The 26,219-nt window shown below is 47.0% G+C and overlaps 1 protein-coding gene across 5 annotated transcripts in view; it reads left to right on the top strand.

The window, feature by feature from the left end:
* Positions 1-3,628: 3,628 nt before the first annotated feature.
* Positions 3,629-26,219, top strand: part of NFAT5 (nuclear factor of activated T cells 5) — a 51,878-nt gene continuing 29,287 nt past the window's right edge. For 2 of the 5 annotated variants that reach the window (XM_072346102.1, XM_072346101.1), the window contains exons 1-2: positions 3,629-4,102; positions 19,974-20,099. In XM_072346102.1, the coding sequence (XP_072202203.1) occupies positions 4,030-4,102; positions 19,974-20,099 (199 nt within the window). In that variant the 5' untranslated portion in view covers positions 3,629-4,029. Of the gene's footprint in view, positions 4,103-19,973; positions 20,100-26,219 lie in introns of those variants that run through there. The other 3 variants (XM_072346104.1, XM_072346103.1, XM_072346106.1) reach the window with 2 other exon arrangements.

Below are 26,219 nucleotides of genomic sequence, written 5' to 3'. Positions count from 1 at the left end.
CGAGCAATGCTGACCAGGTTTGGTGGCAGGGGGGAGTGAATGGGGTTTTTTGCAGCATTCATTCCATGGTGGTCTAAACATGGGTAATTTTCAAGCTTGCAGTTAATAAACATTGTGCAATCACTCTCCTTCTGTTCTAAACTTATTTGTAAGGCAGATCTCCATGACCAGCTGGTGCGTTTACGTGGCTGAGCATTGTCTTGTCTTTCCAGTTTCACAAATGCCTGCTCTCTGGTCAGTAGATGCTGATTCTGCACAGTATTTAATACTATAATAACAGCAATTTGACTTTTTATAATCACAGAAGAGGTGTAGTGAAAGGCCCTGACAAATTCCAGTCACCTGCTCAGGAAGTGTGACAAATAAGCAGCGAAGGAGTTATGGAAGTAAAGTAGGGAGGAAGTTGTCAGTTAAGTACCTTTAGGTCTGCTCCTGTGACAGTCTGGCTGTGTGCAGAGCATCACCTCGTGCCACCAGGTGCTTGCCAGGAGAACATGAGAACATAAACTATCATGGCCACAAATGTGGGAGAAGGGCTTTCAACAGAAAGGTGAAATGGACACGAAAAACACAGCATTTATTTACAGGAATACTTATAAGGGAGTATATCTTCCCACTCCCACAGCGGCCAGCAGAATCCAGATCTAGAATTTCCGAATTGCAGCTTTCATGGGAGCTGCAGCAGCCGCATGATAAGTGGTACCTGGTTGGGGAATCCCAGGAACGAACAGAACAGCGACGAGCACAAATGAGCAACTGCTGATGTGGTAACTGGGCAAGGAAAATCAGTGAGAACTGCATGCTGTGGTCCTGGATGTTAGCTGACATAATCTGGGGACCAATGGAACCGGTAGCACCAGTCACGAGATGAAGCTGCCACGTGGCTCTGAAACTCTTCATGGACAGAATGTCCATCCTTATCTTAGGGTCACACAGCCCCACTCTTTCCTCCTTTTAAAACCCCGAGTTGGCCAAATAGTCGGGAAATCAGTGCACTGCACGTGCTGCTCGAGTGCCCAGCCAACGCAGCCATCAGAGCAACCGGGAAGCTCCTGATGGTTGCTAATGACAGCACTAACGATCTTCTGGTAAACAGCAGCCGGCCCAGTGGCCTCCAGCGGCCCAGTGCCTCCATCACGAGGCTGAAGTGGACGCTGGTGTCACACACGAGGCTGCCCCGTCTCCAGGGACGCTGCTGGCAGAAATTACTATAGAACAAGTTTCCTGCCAACCTCAGCGGCTCTAATGAGTCAGGAAGCAGTAATCTGGGAGTAGGGCAGCTGTTGAAAGAGCCTAATTATTTTCTGACAGCCCTCTAACGCAGATAAAAAATACAACACCTACACAAGTTTAGACATTGCAAGCAGGGCTAGTGACTCTACGCATGCACCTGCCAATGTACACAGACAGCCTGGTACAGACTGCTTCCCACTCACACCTGCTGCTATCCACTGCTTACACGGGGAGAAGAGCTTAATTATAAAACGAGGAAATACCTTAATTACACAGAATTCATACATTTTGATGGAAGTCTCGTGTTTCAGTGCCTGGCAGTTAACTGGCTGAGATTTTTTTTGTGTTTCAGCTATGTTATTCCATATAGATTAACTAAGATTGGGAAAGACCTATAAGTTCAAGTCCAACCATGAGGGCTTGTGAATGGGAGTGGAGTGGGGAAGGATGCAGGCAAGCACCTCCACATGCCACAGGCAGCATCCCTGACCAGAACCTATCGTTCTGTAAATCTCCGCTGTGATGACTGGGGAAAAAACACATCAGTGTGTTCACTCAGCTGTGGGCCCTTTTGATCCAAACCGGCTGCAGGTTTCCTTTCCCTTGTAATTTAAACTTCCCTTGTTTATGCAGTTTGCACAGCTATGACAGCACTCACTGTTTCCACTACAGTCCCCACGTGCAGTTCCCCCTCCTGGGACACTAAATATCTTCCCCATCAGCCAAACTGACATTTGAGATGGACCTTCAAAGCACCACGAGCTCACAGCAAATCTGCTTGGAGCTGCAAGCCCAGGCTCTGAAACTGGATGTGCATCCAAAGCAAAGCACACAAAACGCTAAAAAATCAAAAAAGTACAGGAAAATGCATAAGATCAATACTTGTTAATCTACAACATCCTTTGGCACTCCAGCCTTTCCCATGTCTGGATTTGTCACCATGAGTGCCCAGTACTGCACGGGCCGTGACAGGCCACACAGGATCAGGAAATCTCTGTTCTAGATTTCAGCGACACAGATGGGGCAACACTTACATCAACCTGCACATCAGTGTGCTCACTCTGTTGTGCATGTACTTGTGTCATCAGGCAACCTCCAAATCATGCCAGTCTTGGAAAGCCAGGCACATTTGGGGTTTTGGTGCCAAACCTGCTGGGCTGTGCCAGCCAGTGGTGACCTCCAGCCCCCAGGAGGAACTGGTCTGAATTCCTCCTGTGCTGTCCCAGTTGCTTCAGCAAGGAACACAAGATGGGTTTCAGTTGCTGTTCACACAGCCCAACCCCACAGACAGCAGGGAGCCTGTGGCTGGTAGGAACACGCAGAGACAGATTTGATTAAACCTGGTAGCTGCCCTCACAACTTAAAGCTCACCTGAGTCTGGGGTGAAGCTGGAAGCTGAGGTCTTGCAGGATTCTGACTCTCTTTCTCCACTTTTAGCCTCGTTCTATGCTGTCATCTCCTATCTTGATGTGCTTTACCTCTTATTGATCCATACCTCATTGCTTTCAGGAGTAAGATCTGCCTTCCTTCTCTGTTGCAGACCATCTGCTGGCAGCACCTTCTCAGGACAGCACAGCAGGGATGCTGGCTCCCAGGCAGTTTGTCAGCTGTCAGAATGAAGGAGCTGCAGTGCCCAGGGATACCAGAGCCTCTGCCAGGATTGGTACAGTGTGGTCACAGCTTCGTCCTGCTCTGCTCCTCACAGAATGGCTGAGATCTGAAGAGGCCTCTCAGTGCTCTGCTCTGGGACACTGTGCTGGTACCCAGCTCCACCTGCGGCTGGTTCTGGAGATCTCCATGCAGGAGACCACACAGCCTATGGCCTCAATGTCCATCACTGCACAACGCAGCAGTGCAAGCTGGGCAAGTGGAACCTCACATGTTCATTTACACAAGCTGCCTCCAGCCCTGGCTCTGGGTAGCACAGACAAAAGCGCGGTTCTACCTTCTCTCATCTTCTTTCAAGTACTTTTACACAGCGACGAGACCCCTCGGGCCTTCTTCAGGCCCAGCAGGCCCCGCTCCCTCAGTCTCTCCCACAGGAGGGGTTCCCCAGCCCCTTCAGCACTTTGGCGGCCCTGCGTTGGCTTCTCCACGGTTCATCCGTGTATCTGCGGTTCCGTGAGCCCAGATCCGGACACAGACTTCCAGGCCTCCCCAACGTGTTTCCCGCGCTCCCCTCAGCGCCTCCCGCGCGATGCCGCCCAGCCCCGCCCCCATCGTTCTAGACGGTTCCGCGCCCCCCGCCACCACGGCGGCTCTTCCGCCTGCCGCCCCCCCTCCCTCCTTGCGCATGCGCACACCCTTCCTCGCGCCGCTGGTTCCCGCAGCGCCTCTCCCCTCACGGCGCGGTTCCGAGTCGGCCCGCGCGGGTCGCTCCGCGCAGGCGCAGAGGGCCGGGCCTCGGGGCTGTTCCGTCCGCGCGTCTCCCCGCCCTCCGCGACGCATGCGCGGGCCGGCGGCGCCGGTGTTCCTGGCGCGCGCCCCCTCCCCGCGGCCCCGCGCAGGCGCAGAGCGGTGCCGGAGGGGGCGGGCGGCGCGTTCCGTTGGCAGCGGCCGGTTCCTGTCAGCGGCGGGTGGCGGCGGCGGCGGCGCCCGGTCCCGACGGCGAGCGGAGCCCCCCCCCCCGGCCTGGCCCGACCCGGTCCGCCCCGCGGCGAGCGGAGCGCCGCTCTTTCCCCCGCCGGTGCCCGCCCTCCCCTCCCCGGGGCGGCGGAGGCAGCAGCAGCGCCCCCCCCCCGGGCCGGCCCCCTCCCGCCGCCGCCCCCCTCGCCCCAGCCGGGCCGCGGAGCTGCGATGCCCTCGGACTTCATCTCTCTGCTCAGCGCCGACCTCGACCTCGAGTCCCCCAAGTCCCTCTACTCCAAGGGTGAGCGGGGCCGGGTGAGGGGTGGGAGGGCGCAAACGGCTGAGGGGGGGGGGAGCGCCGGGGTCTCCCGCCGCGGGGATGCTCGGCTCCGGGCCCGCTCGGCCCGCCCGCCCCGGCCGCATTCCTGGCCCGGCCGCGGCCGCCTCAAGAATGTGTCCGGACAGGTTCTGCCCGCGGGGGCGGCGGGGGGCTCGCGGCCCGCCCGGGAATGCGGATGGGCCTCGCGGGGCCTGCGGCGGGGAACGGCGCTGCGCGGCGGCCGAACCGAGGAGGAGCGGAGCCGGCCGGGCCGGGGGGGGGGGGGCGGCGAGGCCGGGGGGAGCGCCGGCATCCAGCGTGCCCGCGGGGTGCGCGGCGGGACAAAGGCAGCGGCTGCCGGTCCGGTCGTTTAAAGGGCTGTAAGGGCTGTAACGTCGTTATGTTGGGGGAAATCGTCGGAGGAGCGGCGATATGGGGATGCACGGCTGGATAGACGGCGTTGTATTGCTCTGAGGACGGCTGTGCAGAGCTGGGCGTCGGAGGAAAGATTAAAGTGGGTTTTTTTAAAATCATAGATATGCACTTAGTATTTCTGGAGCTGATGTGAATATGGTCGTTAACTGTGAGACACGTGTCGGTAATGCTGAAGCTTAAAGACATTAAAACACTTTCAGGAATAAAGTGCAACTTCAGAGCTCTCGCTGCTCTGGGCCTTCCAGCTGCCATTGCCGTGCGGCCCGTCGTGTGCTTTTACAGCCCTATTGCTGAAGGGCTCTAAGGCTGCCCTGTTGGACTCGATGGTCCTGACGGGTCCTCCCCGACGTGGGATATTTTATGGTTCTGTGGCCTACCACGCGTGTGTCCCTCCTGGCTTTGCTGTAGCCGCAGCAGTAGAAGGGGGCAGTTCTAACAAAGAAAGAAAATAAAAACACAGCTGGCGAGGAGGGCGATTTCAGAAATCATTTGGATGTTTGTACTGAGAATTTGAGAAGCGCGTTATTAAAACAATTTGTAAAGCATCGTAACATAAAGGTGTTCTCTATAAGAATGAGGTTTCCTCAAGGGCTTGTGCGTAACTGTGCAGAACTTGTGGGCTCACTCACCTTGCTGTGGATTGCCAACATCCTTGATTTGTTTCACTTTAATGGGATGATGGAGTGTCAGCTCCAGGTAGGAAGAGCCTCTCAAACTGGTTCATCAGGAGCACATTCTTCTGGGGGCACTGCTGTGGGCTCACAGCCCGCAGAGGGGGACGGCTCGTGCTGGGAGTGCCCATAGGAGCTGTGGGTGCAGCGGGGCTCTGTGCGGTGCGGTTGTACTGAGCGGTGCTGGAGACCCTAAAGCAGGATTTGCTTTTTGTATTTTGTTGTAGTGAAAGATTGAGGAGATGTCAGTGTGGGATGCGTCTGATCTAAATTGGAAGTTCGAATGAATGAGATGTGCGTGCAGAATAAAGAACTAATCTCTCCTCTTTGCTGCAAGGTTGTTGGTATGATTTTAGCAGGATTTCGGGAAAGATATTAGTGGTTATCTGATTAATCAGGACACGCTTGGTTGCTGTTTTATTTTATAGATGGGTACAGATAAACTTATCCCGTGCACTTGTGCTCTGGATAAACTTATCCTGGATCAGAGTGTAAGTACAACTGATGAGATAAAGGAGGAGGTCCACACAGAGCTGTGTGCTGGCGGGGAGGCCGTGCTGGGAGCAGGGCAGTGCTGCCCCACAGCTGGGGTCCCACTCTCAGGCTGCCCTGCGGCTTTTCCTCCGTGCCCTGGGTTGTGAGTTTGGCTGCATTGCTTCGTGCCTGTGTGTGAGTGCCAGCTGTGGGCACGGAGGTGTTTTGGTAACGGAGTGAAGCACGAGGACTTCCTGGGGGTCAGTTCCTAATGTTTGTGCTTTACTCAGTTGAAAGGGGAGTAGAAGAGTATTAGCGCCCGGATTAAATCATGCCGTCTGCTCTTAGGGAGAAAGAGAGGTTATGTTTGAATGTGCAGAGAGTTGGGATGAGGCTGCTGTGGTGCTTCATGGCACGGCCTGGCCTGCTCCCCGCAGCTGTTACGTCACCCAGCACGCTGTCACTGCGCGTTAACGTTCTCTCTGCATGGCCACTTCAGTGCAGATTCTTGTCCTCGTGTTTCTGCCACAATGTCCAGCTGAACTTCTGAACCCACACGGATTTGAGGTGAAATGGCAATTGAAAGCAAGAGCCATTGATTTAAAATTTGCTCTGATTATTCTTCTGAGGATGCTTTTTCCCATTCATGTTTAGCTTGGGAAAGGGAATATTTTCCTTTGAGCGTCCCAAGAGCTTTATCTTCCAGTTCATACTCCCGTACTTGCTGCTCACAAGCAGGCCCAGCTAGAATGCATCTGCACTTGCGGAGTTCAGACAGTCTCTTCCTTCTCTTTTCCTCACTGCTCTGCTCACACCAGTGGTTCTGTAGCCCTACATTGAACTGTTGGCTTGGGGAGCAATCCTGTTATAACAAACTCAGTTTTTCCCTTCTTCATTCTCCTTTTAAATAAATAAATAAATAAAAAAGAAATGAAAAGGAAGAAGGGAAGAGAAATTACAGTTTTATGGCTGCAGGTGGAGTTTGCTGTGGGTCTCCTCGAATGACTTACGCTGACTCAGGGAAGGGACGTGTGAAAACTAGCTGTGGGAAGGATGGGCCCACGTCTGCTCAGCGTGCCCAGGAAGCAGCTGTGATCCCTGGGTTGTGGGATCCCCAGCCTTTGGGACGTGGCTGTCAGTACTGTGGGAGCGCTGGGCAGCGGCTCTGGGGCTGGTGCTGGAGCTCATCCCTGCAGTGCCGAGGACTGGAAAGCTGGCTTTTGGTGTACAGTATATAACCAGTACTTGTAAAAAGTAGATCCTTTGTAACTGTTGTTGAAGGATGGTGTTTGCTAATAGATAATAGAGATAGTGATAAATTTCAGTCTTCCGCTCTTTATATAACATAGTGTCCTTCTTGAAATAAAGCCACCAAAAAGTGCATACAGATCGGTAATGTAGTAGAAAAATCACTGAAGCGTAAAACCAAAAACCTTGAGGCTGGTTGTTCTGTGGTTGAATATCATATGCAGCATTCGAATATAACAAAGTTAACTATTCATTATGAACAGGCAGAGGTACAAAATTGCAATCAAAGCAGTTCATTCAATGTCAGGCACTAAATCTGAACCGATTAAATGTGCTAATTTAGCTAATGCTTTCATTTTGCACAGCTAAAGAGTAACATGTACTAGAAGTTACATCTTTTCACTGGAGCAGGTAAGATGGGAGCTCTTTACTCTTCTTTTTTTCTCTGTTTTGTTTTTCGTATCTGAATACCTGTAAAACTGCAGGGATTTTGGAGCTTGGAAGCAACAAGAAAAATGTGAGCGGTCTCCTGAACAGCTCCTTTGCCCTGAAAATGTCACCCAGTCAAAACTCGGTTTCCTTCCATGCTTACGTGACTGCGGTCTATTTGTGCTCACTGGGATTTATTGGTGCACTACATACGCTTGTAGCCATTTGCTTTTTTACTAGAGTTCTTTTTCTTTCCATGATCCAAGAAGTAACTCTAGCGAGGCAATGAATGAATGATCAAAGGAGAGTGGAACAGATGCCTTATGAAAACAGCAAGAGCCTGCTGTTACTTTTCAACTTCAGAACAAATACGAGCAGTTTTCAGGAGCAGAAATAACATGTTTTAGCTTCTTTGAGGAGCTCCAAGGTGGTGCTGTAGCAGGCCGTGCTGAGTGGTTCTTTCTGCAGGCTGATGGTGACCAGGGTGTAGCTCTTCCAAAGCCCTGTGAGTTCTGCCAGCCTTGGACAGGTCTGATTCTCCTTTGGGTCTGTCTTATTGGCTTTAAAATCAGAGCTATGGAGTGCATTGCTGCAAAACGATTGTCCGGATTTGGAGCAGGGTGTTGAATTCCGAGCTTTTCTCAGCAGAATTAGAAGATTCCAGGACAGTGCTGTGGGAACATCCCCTCGCTGTGCTGCGTGTTCCCACCCAGTTCTCTACATTGTGCCAGTGCAGTGCTTTCTTATGTCTCCAAATGAATGGAATTGGAAAACCAGGCTAGGAGTACACTGTGCTTTGGGTCAGGTTTTCTTATGTTTTGCCCCCGATCCTGCTTACTGTGCAGCTACATTGTGGTGGTATCCAGATGAGACAGGGTAGAAGAGTGCTGGGGTTTGGTGCTGGAAGAGGAAGGGTTTGGGGCAGAGCTGCCAACGTCTGACTCTGCCCTGGGATAAGGTGCTCCTTGTGTTGTGCCATGCCTGCCCTGCCTGCCCCATGGTGCGCTGTGCGTTCTGCACTGGAGGCTTCTCAGGGATCCAGAAGTTGAAAAACTACATGTAACTGCTGTGCAGGTTTTCCTGACTGCTGCAGAGACAGAAAGTCTTTCTCTGTGCTCTCCTTTCCTCTCACCTTCATCTTTAGCTTTTTTAGTTCATTATATACTTTGCAGACACAAGGTTTTGCCTCTTTGCATCTCTTATATTAGCTTTGCTCTAGAGACTTTGTTTTTTGTTTGCTTTTCTTGCATTTTTTGTACTTACTCTAATAGTCGTCTGGAGGAGTAATGATTTCTTTCACACAAGAAGATAGCGGCCTGACCTCATTTTGAAGTTCAGATATGCTGCTAATCTTAGCAGGAATTGGTGAGTGGCCAAAGTGCAGGTGAAGTAAGGTACGTGCTCGTCCCTGTGCGCTTTATCATGTGTGTTATCTTCCCCGTGTTTATGTTAAGAGTAAACTGATGAGGGTGAATATTCTTTGGATAAGATTTGGCTTTCTCATCAGTAAGTACAGCAGCTGATTTAAAGACTGACTGAAATGAACTAATGGGTCTGACTTTGAACTGTATTTTAACAGACTCTGCTGGGTCAGTGGTAAAATCCAAAGCAACTGCTGCTTGCAAAAGCATGCGGTGCTTTAGCAGGACTTGAAATGTAAATGCTCAGCATCTGTTCATAGAATTGAATTCCAAGTTGAAAGGGACACATAGGGCTCACCAGTCGCTCCTGAACAGGATGATTATTCTCTGCTACATTGTATGATACTCTGTTACTTTGTAGCATTACTCTGTTACTTTTTAGCATTCACTGTGTGGCTCGTGGTCTGAGTGGCAAATGTCCCTGCAACAGTGTAGGGAACACTTTCCCGTTGGGGTGGGTGTGCTGAGGAGTTGCGATCCCGGTCCCATCCATCAGCTGCCCCAACAGCAGCTGGAGAGCTTTTGTAGTTGCTTTGTAAACAATTGGAAAGGATTTGGGGTCACCTTGCAAAGTTTATCAAACCGATGCAATGTACCAAATAATGCGGAGGTTTGTTATTAAAGACAGGTCTGAGTTGTGGTGAAGTTTGTTTGGCAAACAGAAGGCAGACGGATAGCAATCATTGCCAGTGCTTGGCAAGATGAGGCTTGTAGGAAAGAAAGAATTATAGGCAACAATAAAAAAAAGTTTGCACTTGTTGGAGTTGCACTGCAGTTCAGACAAACAGCCACTTACACGCCAGTTGTTTCAGTCGCATTGTCCGGGGCCCTGATATTTTGTATGGATTTGCTGAGCAGAAGAATCTGTAAGTTTTGATAGCAGCGCTACAGAGTGATTGGAAAATAATAAGCTGCAGAGTTCAGTAGTTTCCATGAACCGATGGCAGTTTATATTTCCTTGTGCATAGGGGAACACGATCTGCTCATACGACCATTCACTGATGGTGGTTGTACAAGCTGCTGTGTGCAGCAGGGCAGACAGAAGTGACCCCCAGAGCCATCCCGGCCCTGGGCTGGCCATGCCCAGCATCTTCAGCTTTGCTTGTGTGGGCTGCTCCAGTCCCTTTGTCATCCTCAGGGCCAATGTGCACGACTGGCTGTGAATTCTGAAGTGTTCTTGTTTCTGTTGGGACTTTTGTGAGTTCTCACATCAGCAACTCACATTCAGTGTCAATCTTCACCTGCGTTTCTTATTGGGGCAAATTATTCTTCTTGAATGTAGTCGATGGTTTTCCCCAAATTTGTAGATGTGTGGGTTTTGTGTCCTATTGCTTCTTGGCTTGAAGGTATCTGACAGGTTTGGACCCTACTGGAAGCTGGAGCCCTGCTGCTCCCTTCGCAGAGGGGTTACACCTGTTCAGCAGGAGCGTGTTCCTTTGGAGTTGACTTTCTCTGTGTTGTGGAGTTTGGTGCTCCAGGCATGTACCCCCATTCATCAGTTTTAAACTCTTCTCTGCATTTGCTGCTGGTAGAATTCCCATCAGTTCCCAGCTGTAAGTAAAATTGAGTGAGCACTTGCCCTTCCTTTGCCTGCACACAGATTCTCTTTGGGTATAAAACTGGCTTTGTTTTTCTTTTAGGCATCTGTATTCTAGATGGGGCCTTCTGCCTCGCCTTGAAACCTGAGCTGTACCTGGGATGGAACTGCTCCTCAATCAGATGGGGAAATCGTTTGGATTCTTATTTTGTGGACTGAAAAGATTCAGTTTAATCTTCAGCACTTTGTTTAAGTTGTATGCTGCCAGTTCAATAAAAGAGATGCTTTCAGAGGAGTGGTAGCAAGGAAGGGATTATATTGTTTAGAGTAAAATTAAGTACTGCTTGCTGTGCAGGTATTTCAGTACATTAATACAATAGCAAAAGAATTCATTTCAGAAGATTACCTTTCTACCACCGAGCCAGGGAATCTGCAGGGCTTTATGTTTACTGAATTAAGCTTTAACATGTAGAGGAAAGAAAGCTGAAGCCCTGGGAACTGGGAGCAGACGCCTGATGCAGTGGGATACCAGTACCTGCTGAAGGAACTCTGAGAACGAGGCTTGTCCCTTAAGAGTTCAGTGAGAAAAGACAAGGTAGTGGAGCTGCAGAGGTCTTCAGTATACAGCAGGGAGGCTGTGATGCTCTGCTCCCTTCCAGCGGCTGGCCCTCAATGAGGCATGTCCTGAGTCCCCGGAAGCTTTTGCTGGGGTGTCCAGCAAGCATTGTTATCTGCATGCCAGCTGATTACCCCCGTGAACTCTAACCCCCAGCAGGCTTATCTTCTGTTAAATTACATTCCATGAATCCTCATTGAGCTTTAGCACATACAAAGCATTGCACATGCAAAACTGAGGGATTGAGTGGAGGGGTTGTGGATGATAAAGCACAGGTAAACAGGCCTTGCTTTTTTTGTTAGTTTTCATGGCTTCAGAGTTTAAGACACCCAGTGCAATGAGCAGGCAGTGATTTTAAACAACATTTATTTGGGTGTTGGTTTTTTTTGGTACACCATTTAATTTCAGAAATAGCTGATTGATGCTTTGGGTGGTAAAAGGGTCAGTGGCTCGAGGTGTCAGATCTGTAGGGGACCACACCTGCTTAGCAAAGCGTGACGGTAGGGAGCAGGTCTGCAGCCGCTTGTAGAGCCTGGAGGGTACTCTGTGCAAAACTTACTGCTTCTTGTAAACCTGTCCTTGTAGTTTGCTGCTATCAGAGAAAAGATATCTCTGTTTAGTTTGATTTGGCATTACAATCTCTATGTTTTCTACCACTTGGCAATTCCAGACTAGTTACACCACTCATTCTTTCATTGCTGCTCTTCCTCTGTTTCCATTGGGGATTTAGCTGTGCAGTACAGAAAAGAACTTTTTATCCATATTTTGCTGTTAAATGTTTGGCTTGGCTTCCCACTTTATCATCAAACATAGTACTTGAATTGTAGCTAGGAACTAAAGTGATGGTAAGGGAGCATAAGTGCTCTTCAGTTTGGGGGAAGGTGCATGAAAGCACCCTTTAATGTCAGCAGCTTATTGAAGTGAGCATAGGGGCTGTGCTGATGGCTTGTGGGCTCCGGATGGTGCCATGGTAGGAAACACTGGAGCATGCCAAGTCTCATGAATGTGGCCTCCAGACCTGCCTTCACTATGAAATGCTGAATCTGAGAGGTAATTGCAGTGTATTTGAAGTCTGAATTCTTTGAGGTCAGATACCGTGGTGTGGCTCAAAAGGAAGAGGGGCATCTGTCTTTGCTGCTGGCAGTACAGCAGTGGGTGCTGTTACAGTTGTTCTACAGCAAATGTGAGAGGTGGCAAAAATGAGCCCATCGGAAAAACATTGTGCAAACCTGAAAAGGCTGGGAGATGTTATAGTGGGACAAGAGTAAGTGCAGTGTCAGATGGACTTGCGTCTCTGGCTCCAGCTGATGCTTTGCACCTACAGAACTGATGTACCTGCCTGGAGCACCTGATTACCTGTATTCCTTGTAAATTTGGATTTTGGCACAATAGCAGTGTTTTAAAGTGGTCAGTGAGTGGATCGTGCTAATACTTGTTCTTTGGACACGCAATATTTGGGCGTTTGGGAGCTTTCCCAAAGCTTTTTAGTGGCAGAAGGAAGGTGGGGAGGAAACCAAGAACCCTTTCCATTCCTTACTGGGTAGAGTCACAAAGTGTTGCTGTTGTAACATTGTTATTTACTGTTGTTACATGGAAAATAGAGTTGCTTGAATCCCTTAATTGAATTTTCATACCTATCATATTTGGATTCTTTCCAAAGGGCAACCTCAGTGCAGTTTCCTGCATGCCGGAAAATTAAAATACAGCAGCTTTGGGTTGTTTTCTTTTCATTCTTCTCAATTTGGGGTTGTTTATGAGCAGTGATCCTATTAGAATGCTGCTGCTCCTCGGATATAGCAAAGTCTCTGAGATGTGCTGGGGTGGTTTGGCTGTGTTGGGCCGTGTGTCTGTGCTTCTGTCCTTCTTCACTTTGTCTGCCGTGTTTTATTACTTTCTTCTGAGTACTGGGAGTTTAGTCTGGAATTTACAATGGCATAGGACAGACTTTTTAGTAAGTCAGTGCCGGTCCAATTCTTGAAGTGACACTCGCTAAATAAAGTTGTTGTCTTTCTGAGATTTGTAAAATTGGATGCAAACAAGACCCAGGATTTATACTGTCTGTCTGCATTTATAAAAGTACTCTTTGAGCTGTGAATGAGGATGACTGAAACACAGCCAGGAAAGCTTTATTTGATATTTGGACGTGTGCCATGAATAGAGTTCAGCTAACACATGCCTTTGTCAGTTGTTGAAATTCAACTTTAAAAGGATTAATTTCTCAACCCTACCCTGCTGAGCAGAACCCTGAATGTTGAGATTAACAGCTTTTCTGCAGGTTGGTGGAACACTGCAGTAAGTGACTTCTGTTCAGGTATAAATTATTGGCACGATTGCCCTTCTAATACAAGCATTTTTTGTCTCGGTGCTTGCAGCTTTAAAAAAAGGAGGAAAAACCCTTTTGGATTTTCTTTATTTATTTTTCAATACAAGAGGCAATGATACCAGAGTTGCGATAGAACTTGGTTAGTGAGGTACTGCTGATGGACGTGGTTTACAGTGAAGGTGGCTGTGTGTCAGTGAGCTCCTCTCCTGCTCACCAGTACATGCCGTGTGTTGCACTGCTGGAGCAGTGTGTGCTGTGTGTGCAGTGTGTGAGCACAATGCAGCTCCTCTGCTGCTGCTTCACAGGGGAGTTTTACCAACATCAACTTCTTAATCAAAGTTTTCTGCTGTGGGCAGAATGATGGCATCTGCCTTTCCCTGTGTGCTCGTGAATTGTGTTGATTTAGGGTTTGCTGCTTTTGTCTGAAGCAGGAGGGAACTGGAAGGAAGATTTGTATGTTTGGTTGTGTAAAACAGCCTTGTATACGCTGCAGTGACTTTGAAAACCTGCCACTGTTGCTGCAGCGGCAATATAACTCTGCCAGTATTGACAGTAAATGGAGCACCGGAGGGAGGACTCGCTCCCGGTGTTCAGCTGTGCTGCCATCCACAGATCCACTGCTCGTGGCATGGGTGATACAACGCAGGGGAAGCAGCAAGTTCACTCACTTGTTTTCACCGCTGCCTGCTTGGAGGTGCAGCTGAAGGAAGGCAGCAGCATGAGTGCCTGGAGCACAGCTGGTGTGCCTTCCTTTCAGAAGGATGTATTCCTCACAATGTGTGCACGGGGAAAGGACATAACGTAAACTCATTTGTCACCTGGTTAAGGTGTTGGTTTGAGCTGAGTCCTATGTTTAATCACATTATTCTGAGACACCCCCAGAGGTGTCATGTAAGCACTGCTGTGGTGTTACCTGGCAGACTGAGCTCTGGCCTGCACAGACACGGCTGAGTCCTGCTGCGTGCTGGTGGCTGGGCAGCCTCATCAGCTGCTGCCTGCCTGTGGCTCAGTTTCTGCATGTGCAGAAATAGGAGAAATCATACTGACAGGCTCATAACATGCTTTGAGATACCTGTATCAAGGCTATGAAGGAGTTCCCTGCCCCAGCCCATCTGCTTGGCTCTTCCGGAGCAGTGATGACTTGCACCTTCTGCTGGTTACGCACAGATCCTGTGCCATTGTACATGTGTGGAGGTGTGCACTCAGCGTGGCTGTTGCGATGCTCCCTGCTGACTTAGGGGCACAAAGCATCAGGCTGCCTGCCTGCATCTCCCTGCTGACCTGAGTGCAGCTGGGCTGTGTGCACACAATCCCTGCATGCTGCAGCAGCGCTCATCCCATCATTCTGTACTGTAAGAACCAAGCTTGTTCAATTAAGCAAAACGTGGAGGATGTGGGAGGACTTCGTTTTCCTTGGTGGATGTATGGAGGGAGCTGATCAGCTCCTACAGGCTCTTCCTGACGTGAAATAGTTTGCTTGAAAGTGTTCCCACACCCAGGCTTTTGTTACAGAAAAATCCGTCAGGGTCTCCTGACGCTAACATGTTGTTACAAAGCAAGGCTTTGCTTGTGTGTTGAGTATTTAGAGCTGACGTAACACTCCCACCTCCCTTTCAGAACCCTTTGTGAACTGAGCTATTGTGGTGTTGTTTAGTGACTGGGTTTATTGTATGCAACTATATTGTTTGTCATAGACTGGATTTGTGGGTAGAACCAAACTTAGTTAAAAATAAACAAACAAAGAACAACCAACCAAAGCATGCGGGTTCTTCTGAAAGGATCAGAAGCCTTGATTTTTCAGATATAGCATAGGTTTTGGTTTTACTGCCTTCTACAAACATTTCTGAAAGACCTCAGTTGCACATAGAGCTTCATTAAACAGCAGCTAACTTTGGAGTGGGGAGTGACAGCAGGGACCTTGTAATACAGGTTTAGCTCCAAACCCCACGCTTTATTGTGAACTGGTGAGCATCACAAAATCTGTATGTGCATGGGCACTTTGAACCTGTTTTTTTCTATGCTGCCTGGGGATGTATGCAACATGGACACTGGTTTTGGTGGTTTATTTTCTTTCTGATTAGCGTCCTTCTTTTGCAGAGTACATGTGCTCCACTGTACTTTCCTCACTTGCAGCCTCTATAGCTGAAGCTATTTGTGTGTTTGTGTACTTCTAATTGTTTTTTAATTTACTTCCATGTAAACAGCTCATTGCCTGTTTGCTTGCTTGTTTTTTGATCAGCTCGGAGTACCTCATTCGAAGAGATTTCTGCTAGTATGCTGCCAGCTGATATGAGGAGTGCACCAAGGTTTGTCTAATCTCTGGTGTGACTGTCATGTGCTACAGCAAGGAAGTGGCGCTGGGAGAAGCAGCCAAATCTGTGTGGGTATTAAACCATGTTGAGGAGAACTGTATTGGTGGAGATGGACAGCCATTTGGTGAGGAGAGCTTATTACACACAAGGATTGTCTTTGTTGTTCAGGAGGCAGAGGAAGTGGTGAGAGATTTCCAGTACATACCCTTAAAGGCAAAAAGCCCATGGGGATGCCCTACCTGCCCCAGTGCACTGGCACTGACCCTGTGCTTTCCTGCACGGCTGCTCTGCGCACAGGGCACTGCTGTTACTTTGGGGCCTGAGGGTTTTGTGGATGGCCTGGCTGTGCTCAGGGACTTGTGGTGGTTCAGCTGTACCTGAGGAGCCTCCTCACAGAGCTTGGGGAGAAGATGAATCCTCCTGCAGTGTCATGAACCGGTTCTGGCACTGTGTGAGCCAGCGAGGCACTGAATTGCTGGGATCAAAACTCTTCATCTGCGTAGCTGAAACTTCTATGGGATGTAACTGAGGAGTCATTCAAGGCTCTTTCCATGTGAGTAGCTAAAGAGAAGGCTTGCAAGTGCTGCATGTGAGGCAATGCTGGCTCTGGGTGTGTTGGGCTTGCTGAGCTATAGCTGCACTGATTGTTTTCCACTCCTTTCATGAGCTGTGTTGAGGAAACTGCTGCTTTCCTCTTCCCACCTTCCATCTACTTGAAGCAGGAGCATCTGTCCCCATGTCAGCATTAGGCTCGTATTGTTTAATAAGGGAGCTTTTGCCTGGCAGTGGTTTCTCTTCTGACAATGGGGGGTTGCCCAAAAGGGGAGTTGTCCTGCCTCTCTGAGAGGTGAGCACACCAGTGAGCTTTCTGTGGGACATATCCAATGCTAGAGGAGGAACGTTCAGTTCTGAGGGGCTTAGGCCACCTCTAGCCGTGTGCTTGCAGAGGATCTGAAATCTTGCAGTGTTGGATATGAGCTCAGGATCTGGGCTGTTCTGGCAGGACGGCCACGTGAAGTGCAGTTTTCTGAGGTGGCAATATAATTGGCAGCAACATCAAAGTTAGAGGCAGCTGATTGTGGAGAGATTACAGTGCTGGGATAATTGGATAAAGGGCGGGTGAAGAAACTTGACACTTAAAGTACTTGGTGTAAATCTGCCTGTCCCTATGTGTCCTTGATTTTGGTAATAGAATTTGTGAAGCCGGGGCTCACCTGGTGGGTCCAGGGAGGTATTCAGAGGGGTGCTGTGGGATCCAGGAGGTTGCTGAGGGTGCGGTGGGAGAGCTGGCAGCGTGGCTGTGTGGGGATGGATGTGAGCAGCTCAGGGCTGCTGCTGGGCTGGGCTGGTGTGTCCGTCTTGTTTATGCTTCACAGTAATAACAGTCCTGAAATGCAGGTTCCTCTTTTCCTGTCTGGAAAAAAGAAACTGTATTCATGGTGAATGCTGGGCATCAGAGGAGCTGCTGCTAGAGAAGAACAGAAACTCGAGATCAACGGGTGCATTCTTCAAGGGGGTTTTAAACCAGCAGTAAATTTGGAGGTGCTGGTGCTGCCAACTGAGTGCAGCCTGGCTCCTTCATTCAGCACAGCGCCTGCTGCAAACAGGAATTCTAGTTACGTATTTTTTGTGTTAATTTTTTTAAAACTGTTTTTGCTTTCAAACGCAATACTGCATTTAGGTAATAACTGCTTCTTCTTGATGTTTTCCATGTGAATAAATGCAAAATTCTCACAGAAGGAGTATCTGCGTGTTAAAAAACAAACAATCAGCCCCACTCCACTACCAAAAAGGCAACCAACGGAAAACCAAACACAGCAGTGGCATCGAGCTGATCAGGAGAGGAAGGAGTCTGAGCTGTTGAAGTATGGCAGTGAGCATGGGGAGAAGGGGATAGTATGGCAGTGAGCATGGGGAGAAGGGGATAGTATGGCAGTGAGCGTGGGGAGAAGCTGCATCCCTCGGGAAGAATCGGTTTCCTTGCAGCAAGTCTAATCTTTCTGGCATTTGTCAGTTTCTGCTTTAATGCTATTTATAGTGCAGCGTATATAAACACTGGCCTGTGTTTAGGTGAAAACACAAAGTTTCATTTGAAGTCTGATGTGTTCGGAGCAGGTTTGATGTGGCAAGTTTCCGTAAAGGTCCCCAAACTGTTTCAGATTCCCAAGGGAAGTTCTGCAGGGACAGTTCTTAGTAACCCTGCTGACGGGGGCTGGGTGTTAGCTCACAAAGCTGGACCTGTTCTGAGGAAAGTCCAGGAGATTCCCCTTAGCTTAGATGTGCTGTTGGACTCGTGTCCAGGTGTGTGGGGATGGCAGCTGGCTGCCGCGGCTGAGGCCGTTTTGAGTCGCTTGGTCTTTCAGCAATGAAGCATGAAATTAAAGGTTTGCTCTTAATGGTCTTGTGATCTTTGGGAATGTGCTTCAGTTTGAATGCTTGCTTTTCCTCCCTGTGCTCTCTTTATCGTATTGTTAGAATTATTCACAGAGATTGTATTTGTGCTTGTTGCGGGTCATATTTGTGCTAAAATTATCTGTTCCCTGAGAAACTGCTTTGGGGCTGTTGGCTCCGAGCATCCCTTTAGAGCAGCAGATTTGACATGCTTTTGTCACTTTTGAGAATTAAAAATACATGTTTTAAAAAAGATGAAAGCTCGATCCCACCTAATTACTTAGCTGGAACGAGGCTTTGTAGCTAACACCAATATCTTGTGAGTCATGTTGGAATTGTAATGATGAACGGTCCTCTCAAGAAATCCTCCTTGAGAGGCAACAGTGAGGAGTGAAAATGTATGCGTGTATTCTGCATACAGATAAAAATGTACCCGGCAGCCTCTGACTATGGGGCTGGTGCTGGTCCCCTGTTGCAGGGCCTCTGTCCCAGTGTTGGGGCTGGCGCTGTGCACCAGGGGTGGCTGAGTGTCTGTAGCTGCCTTGGGGCCTCTGTTGCTGGGGCAGCAACCTCAGCCTTTGGGTCAGAATATTCCTCTTGAAGACAATCTGTGGCTCAGCAGAAAATAGACTCGTACACATCCCATGGCTTCCAAATGCCACGTTTTATTTGGAGATGTTTTTGGATGCACTGACAGCTGTGACACTGGCCAAGCTTATAGGAGGCATTCAACATGGAAATAAGTAAACATCTTTTTTCTGAAAACTGCTTGGGATTTGTGGTTCACGGAAGCTTTCTCAGAATGTGGCATGACAACCAACCACCTCCTACAAATATGCACTGCTGGCTGCCTTTTTGTGCCTGCAGAGTGCGAGGTAGCATTGGGAGCTTGAACTACACCAGCTGGATTTTAAAAGGTGTGAAGGCATGTCTGTCCTCTGCTGGAACTTTGCTTCTGTGCATCAGGACTGACCTTGCAGCTTGAGAAGGAGAACAGAGGGTGAAAAGCCCTGATGTCGGTTGTAAGTGTGGTACCAGGGTCTCTCACTAACTCCTTCCTGTATGCAAGCGGATTTGAAGGTGTAATGACCCTTCCTCATAAGTTTTGATGCCTTATACTGCAAATTCAGAAGCTGGGTGCCAGCAGCTGCTCACAGCAGTAATCAGCTCCTGGCTGCTCTGCCTGGGATTTGCCCATCTGCCCCGCTCAGACAGGTTGGGAAACAGGAGCACGGAGCCTCAGCGTCACTCGTGCTCCCTTTGCAAGCCAGGGAATGTAAAGAGATCCATCTGTCTCTACACTGGGTGCATTCTTTGTGTCCTCCTGGGAAGGTGTACATGCAGTTGTGTGCGGGTGCTGAGGTGGTATTCCTGCAGATCAGAGAGTGCTGGGTGCGCTGCAATGTCACTAGTAGAGTTCTTGGTGGAATTTGCTTTCTTTGCAGTATCTACAGCAGTTTACTGAGAAGTTTGAGGCAAGAAAAATGCTGCAGATAAATGGAAGTAAGAATCTTAGATAACAAGAACTGACACTTGTTACCTGGGAAGACCTTGTAGGATATTCTGGAGATGATGATACTAAATTAGTCTCTGTTTCTTTGAAAGTCATTTGCACAGTTTGCACTGAGTGCATGTTTGCCTTCAATGCTTATGCATTTCTTGGTATATGCTGTCATCTCTACAGAGCGCTAAACAAGTTCTGTTCTAAGCAGCTACAGCTTCAGTGGAAGTTCATGAATTCTTTCTTTGTTGGAACAAATTTGTATCTTGTTTTGGACTCGAGAATGTGTATCTTCGTGTTCCCGTGGTTGGTTTGTTTTCTGAAAGAACTTCATTCTGCGAGGTTAAGATCTCCGTGTGCTTAATGTAACTTTTTAGGAAGGGTCTGAAAATGTTGAGTCGATGCTCATATCTCTTATACAAACACATTTTCTTCTCTCCTGCTGATCAGGAATGCATTTTTAATTAAAACTTTGTCCTTTTCTTTGTCCAACAGAATCTGTCTATGACCTTCTCCCAAAGGAGCTGCAGTTACCACCTTCCAGAGAAACATCTGTAGCATCCATGAGCCAAACAAGTGGTGGCGAGGCAGGTTCGCCTCCTCCAGCTGTAGTCGCTGCTGGTAAGCATTCTCATTTATTCTGTTGCTTTGTTAAGGCCTGTAACGTTCTGGCCAACATGAACAGTGCTGGCAAAGTTTTGGTTGTAAAAGGCTTGTGGAGAAGTTTTGTGAAAATTTAGGGGCTATAACCCAACATAAACTAGGTGACCCAAATGATCAAGTATGCTATGTCAACAGTTGTTGTATTTCACATACAATTTATCTATAGGAAATGTTTTCTATTTTCCTATTCTGTGATTACTCAGAACAGCCCTCTCAACTCCCGGAATGCACTCTGTTGTTAGAGGTATACATACCTGCTTGAAGCTGAGTCAGAATGCCGACCACCTGTAGAACTAGGAATTCTGGCAAGGATTAAAAAAATAGAATGGAGGTTGTTTTGGGCCATGGGAGATCTCAGATCCCTCTATAGGGCGGAAGAAAGGTCCTGTTTTCTTTTCAGAGGCCTGAGGAGGAAGCTTAGTATTTAAACTCCATTCCCTCATAGCTCTCTAGTGTAATGTATTATAAAATTCTCAACTACATGAGAATGGGAACTAGCAGTCAGGACAGCACAGTTTAAAAACTGATAAGTTGATCTTTTTGCTAACTGTCAGCACATAAAAATGAGGTATGACCTCTTTATCTTTCTCTTCTCTAGCTTACTCCCAGTCACAGTTTAGACTGCAGTCTAAAGACTCTGTCATTGGTCTTCATTAAATATAAGGTCAGGATTTAAGGGCAAAGTTCTCATTTGTGAGGTTAGTGCTGGTGTGCATCTTGAATTCTCGTCTGTGACCTCTGTAGATTACTGAACATCCGTGCAATGAGGAAAAAGGGGAAAAACAAAACGTGTTTCATCATCGGATGGGGATTGTTTGGTTTTTTCATAATTTGATCCCCATATTCATAACCAAGTCATGTTTCAATTTCCTATTTGGCCTTAAGTTACTTGAGGAAAAAAGTGTGTATATAAGGTGAGAGTTCTGATAGCTGCATTAGTCTTTTTTTTTTTTTCCCTCTATGGGTTCATATGCATTCAATATTTATATGATAACGTTTCCCACATTTGCATGACACAGGAATCCTGATGAGAAATTAAAGTGATTGTAGACTTGTTGGAAAAACTTTACAGCACTGCTCACCTGTCATGTTTTGCCAGACTTCTTCAGAGAGAACCTGTGGATTTAACTGTGCACAGTGGAACTTCAGTAATTGCGTTGAAGAAAAAATGTTTTTATTAGTTACTAATTTGATATTTTTGTATCAGTTATTCAAAAACAATTTGGGCATATGTTTCTCAAAATCAAAGTACTTTATGACCAGTTTTGTTCAAAGATATAGCAGTGACCAAATCCTGTAGCAACACAGATCTTGAAGAACAAAAAACCCACAAGCCCTGTTACACTCTAAATCCACAGACAGACACGAAGCGCTCATTAATTCTGTATCTAACTGAAATCTTAAACACTCGAGGTGAATAGAACTAAATGTCTGTTTCCTCCAGGTATTTAGTGTCTGCTAACAGCTAGTCCAGCTCCTCTAAAAAAACCAAGAATGTGTTAGCTATCTTGGGGTTAAACTGCAGCAAGGTTTTCTTCAATGAAAAACTGCAAAGAATAATGTGGAGATTTATTTGCAAACGCTGAAAGGAGGACATTTACTCATTCAATTAAGAACACTTCTCAGTGTCAGTGGTATAGAAGTTTCACAAAGACTTTAAACTGATCCCACTGCCAAAAGAAGAGGTTTCCATCCGAGTGCTGCACAGCGCTCTGCTGAAGGACCTGCTTCAGCCAAGAGCTGGGCCTGCACAATGCCTTTGGTGGCACAAGGGGAGGAGTAGGATGAGGAGAAAGGAGCACTGAGAAAAAGTGGCTGTCACTTTGTGATAGTTTAAACTGTTTACTGAGCTGTGGCTCTGGAGGCCTTCCATTAGTGTTGTGATGAGACAGTTAAGTATCTGAGTGCCATTAAGCTTTGGATCGGAAGTACCACGTACAGAAACTACAGTTCTCCTAGTTGTTGGGAAAAAAAATTAAGAAAACAGAGCAAAGACTGGTTTTGTTTTCATTGGTTATGTCAATTTCCACCACAGTGAGGACAAGAACAATTGAATCTTGCCCTTTTATAAACATACGATTGTGATGACCAGGATAATTCCACAGCCACTTGTGCTGTGTGCACATGTGAGCAGAGATAAGCCCCTGCCCAAAGCGGTGCAGCTGCTGCCTTTAAAGGCCTCCATGCACACTCAGCCCTGGAATTCTGGCCACTGAGTGTTACCAGATATTTTTAAGGTGTTAATGGGTTTTCTGTCCTCCACCACGTCGTCGATAAGTGCATCTTAGATAACTGTTTACTTGGAAGGCAGGGCTGTAGACTATGATCCAAAGTATAGGCACAGCACCATGCTGAAAGGACAGTCCCTGCTCCTTCTCCTGTCAGGAGGAAGGGAGGAAACGCTCCATACGCCTCATGGATGGAGTGGTGCTTGGGAGTCCCTGCAAGTCTGATGCCAAGTCTCATTTCTCTTTGAAGCTGGGGACAAATTTTAGGAGCATAGGAAGCACGTGTACCAAAGTTGTAGGTGAAGGAAGGAGTAAGAGAAGGGAGCTTACGGTTTCCACAGTGACAGCTGAGTCAGTCCCCACTCCATGGGGTTTGGTTCCTATTCCAAGCTGCCTTGAGCTCAGTACTTCTGAGGTGGTGCTGGGGTCTGTGACTTCCTTGGAGCAGGTGCTCTGCCCAGAGTTCAGTTGCCTTTCAGAATCCCAGGAGTGCTTTTGCTTTTCAGTGGGGTTACCTGTGTGTTCCTTCTGCAGCCAAACTTCTTTCTATGGAGAACAGATCACAAGCATTTCAGCTCTACTCTTGCCACAGGTGTGCCATGTTTCTAGATACAAAGGTATATCGGGTCTTGCTGTTTTCACTAATTGCTTTAGGATTGCTATGGTGTCTTTGAATTACTGTGGCATTACCAAGCCCTGCCTCTTGTTATAAAGGGAAGTCTAGCTAGGCTTTAATTTCTTAACAGGAAAGAAGAGGGAAATGAGCCAGGGCTTTATACGTGTGTCAGTTTGTACAGGAAAGCGTAAGTTTAAAATTTACTGTTAAACAGCACAATTGGCTATTTGTTTGTTTGTGTATTTCATGTCCATAATAGCATCTTCAGGGGGTTGCCACTGTACAGATGATAGGATGAGGAGGAGAAATGTCTTTGGCTTGTGGCATAGACCTGCTTGTTCTGAAATCTTTCCCTGTTTAGTGTCTCTTTTTGTTGTTGTTTTTTGTCAGCTTTCGCTCGTTCTAAAACTCTGCAGTTTTTCGGAAGTGGCAGAGAAATGCTAGTTAGTCTCCATAGCACTGTAGGTTATTCTCATTTATCTCTTTTCAAATCAATCCTTCTTTTAATAAGTTCTGCTAGCACACTGTAGAAGTCTATTGCAGATGTGCTTGTGATAATGAGAGGATTGTGCTGTCAGGTGTGGTCCTACGGGATGAGAGTTTTTTACTACTTCTGTAGTAGGCAATAAAGTTTGTTCTCTGCTTCCCAAAACACAGCAAGATAGGATGTGGCTGAAACTCAACTTGCTTGAGGCTTTTCTGTCAGGCACTCTTCTGGAGGACTTTGTTAAAAAGTGTTGTTAAAAATATCATTGCAATCGAGGTAGCTCTATTGCTGCAGTTAATAAGTGGGTTTCTTTGGAGGAGCAGGATGGTTTTAGCTGTGATGACCTTTCGGGGACAGACTTCTAGTTCTTCCATTTTGAAATTTGTCTTGCCATTTACAGAACAGCTTTACAAGTACTAAAATGGAATGTTGCTGATTGGATTCATTAACTTGTTAATAAATGTGTATCTGATGCTCGTTAATCTAGACAAAGTGCTATTACCCACTCTCTCAATAATGATCAGGCAAGTATAATTTAATAGAACTCTAGGATTTTGAGCTGCTATGTTCACAACCTTAGCTGCTATCTCAAGCTTCTAATTCTGTTGGACCTCAGGAAAGCAGAAAGGAGGGAAGGGGTCTGATTTTTACCCCTAGAAAAGCATTCTCTGTGCTTGTTATTTGTGTCACAAGTGTCTTTGTTCAGGACATAGGATTTTGCCTGGTATTGGAGTACCACAAACACATTAAATATGAATCATCGTACAGACTCTTAAAATACATGAAGGTGTCGTGCCAAGAGATGCTGCTGTAAGCTGTGCCTGGAGACGTCTCGTATGAGACGTATGGCTGAAGCTTTACCAATGCCTTCTGCACAGTATTAGGCTCCAGTTGTACGGAGGGATGCTTGATTCTTTTTGGTTGCTTACAAGGGTTGACCAGTTTTTTCCTGTTGGTCAAGATGTACTGAGAAAGTACTTCAGTGCTTAAAATATCAACTGCTAATTTAAGTCCTTCCTCAAAGGTGTCTTTTCTCATTAGTGGGTCAGTTCCTTGTTCTTGTCTTTTGGGGTTGATTCACAAGTATTTTCAGCCATGCACTTTAAGCAAGCATTGCATGTTCATCCTTTATTTTCAGAGACAGGAATGTTCAAACCTTCACAGCCCCAGTAAAGAAAACTGTTCCATCTTCTTACCATCTTTTCCTTCTTGCAGTAATGGAGTTTGGAAGGAGCTTCTTCAGCTACTTGATGATCTCTTACACTGCTCTCCATTTACCACAGAGGCAAATATATCCTTCTGTATTTTTGCATTGCTCCTCAGGATAGTATTTTCTTTCCTGCATTGTGTTCACTGCGACAGCTTCCAGTTCCCGAAACTGAATTCCTCCCAAAGAGTGGAGCTGGTGGTGTAAGAAAAGAGCAGCAGATTTTTTTTTGCCATTGAGATGTGTGTACTGAACTCTTTGGTATCTTTGTGTTTAGATACAGTTAATCTGTTACATATTGAACTTTTCTGCCTCCCATGTTTCTTATGCTTATATCCTAGAGATACATTTTCTGAATGCTGAAATTTTACCTTTCCTTATCAATTTTATACTCCTTGTTAAGTAAAGGTAGTAGACTACTTGTCCCCAACAGCAGTAATTCAGCTTTTTGGATCAAAGAGCTGTTATCTTGCTCTAAGCATTTCTGGTCATTTTAGTTATGAAAATAAAGCTTTGCTTCTCAGACATTTCTGTAGCAAAATAGATAAAAAATATTTGGATTCCCTGCAGGCGGACACTGAGTGCTAAGGATATGGGTCATTTTCCCCTCCAAAGATAAGGCTTTTTGCATCATTTCTAAGCTGAAGATTCTAATGCTTCAAAATGAAGATTTGTTTTATTTTTGAGTAGTTTGTTGAGCTTCTTAATTTTCATTCTTATTGAAAATATTTTCTCACATTGTCATCCTTCCTGGTGTCAGTAGTCGGTTTTTCCTGTTGATACAGGGATATTTACCAGAAATTTCAAAGGGGAGATCGGTGCCACTACTGGGCTTATGACTACACATTGTAAACAAACTATCAGAAAAAGAAAGCTGCTTCTTTGTAGTTGATCTCCAATGTCTGTAAAAACTTCCATTTCTTTGTAGGCTTTTCCCTTCCTCTTCCCACCCGCTCCCAGCTGAGGTGCCTTCCTGTAGCCCCCAGGAGGATGTCTTCGGGGATGTCTGTCTGCACTGTGCTTCTTTCGGCTGTGGCAAGCACTTCTTTCTTGTGGGATGAAACCAAAGCAGATGCTCTACAAACACATCTTTGCTGTGGGTAGTAGAGCAGCACAGGCCGCTCTGTTTGGCAGCAGAGGCTTTGAGCTGGGCCCTGTTAGCTGTGGGCCCCTCTGGGCAGACTGCTGCGAGCATCTGTGCCCAGGAGATGCCAAAGGAAAAGAGTCTTAAGTCTTTTAAAAGCCAGCTGGCTGTGCTCTCTGACTTCAGTGACAGCACTGTAGTTCTGTGGGTTGGTTTGTGCACTGAGCACGTCTGCCATGCTGCGTGGAGCAGAGCTCTCTGATAATTGCATGTAAAGGATCATAGAGACTTCTTCTAGATCTTTTTTTCTAAATTTGCTTTATTTTCGGTCTTCCTGAGTCTTACATAACCAACAAATGCCTCTTTTCCAGAGCTGCTCAGTCAGACACGAACTGCTTTTACTGTTCTGAGAGATTTTTGATGACAAATTCTTGCATCAAATGGGTCTTGTTCTTA

Source organism: Excalfactoria chinensis, chromosome 11 (assembly GCF_039878825.1).
Source record: "Excalfactoria chinensis isolate bCotChi1 chromosome 11, bCotChi1.hap2, whole genome shotgun sequence".
Lineage (NCBI taxonomy): Eukaryota > Metazoa > Chordata > Aves > Galliformes > Phasianidae > Excalfactoria > Excalfactoria chinensis.
Note: the sequence above shows the minus strand (reverse complement) of the source record. Positions and strands in the feature narration are given on the sequence as shown.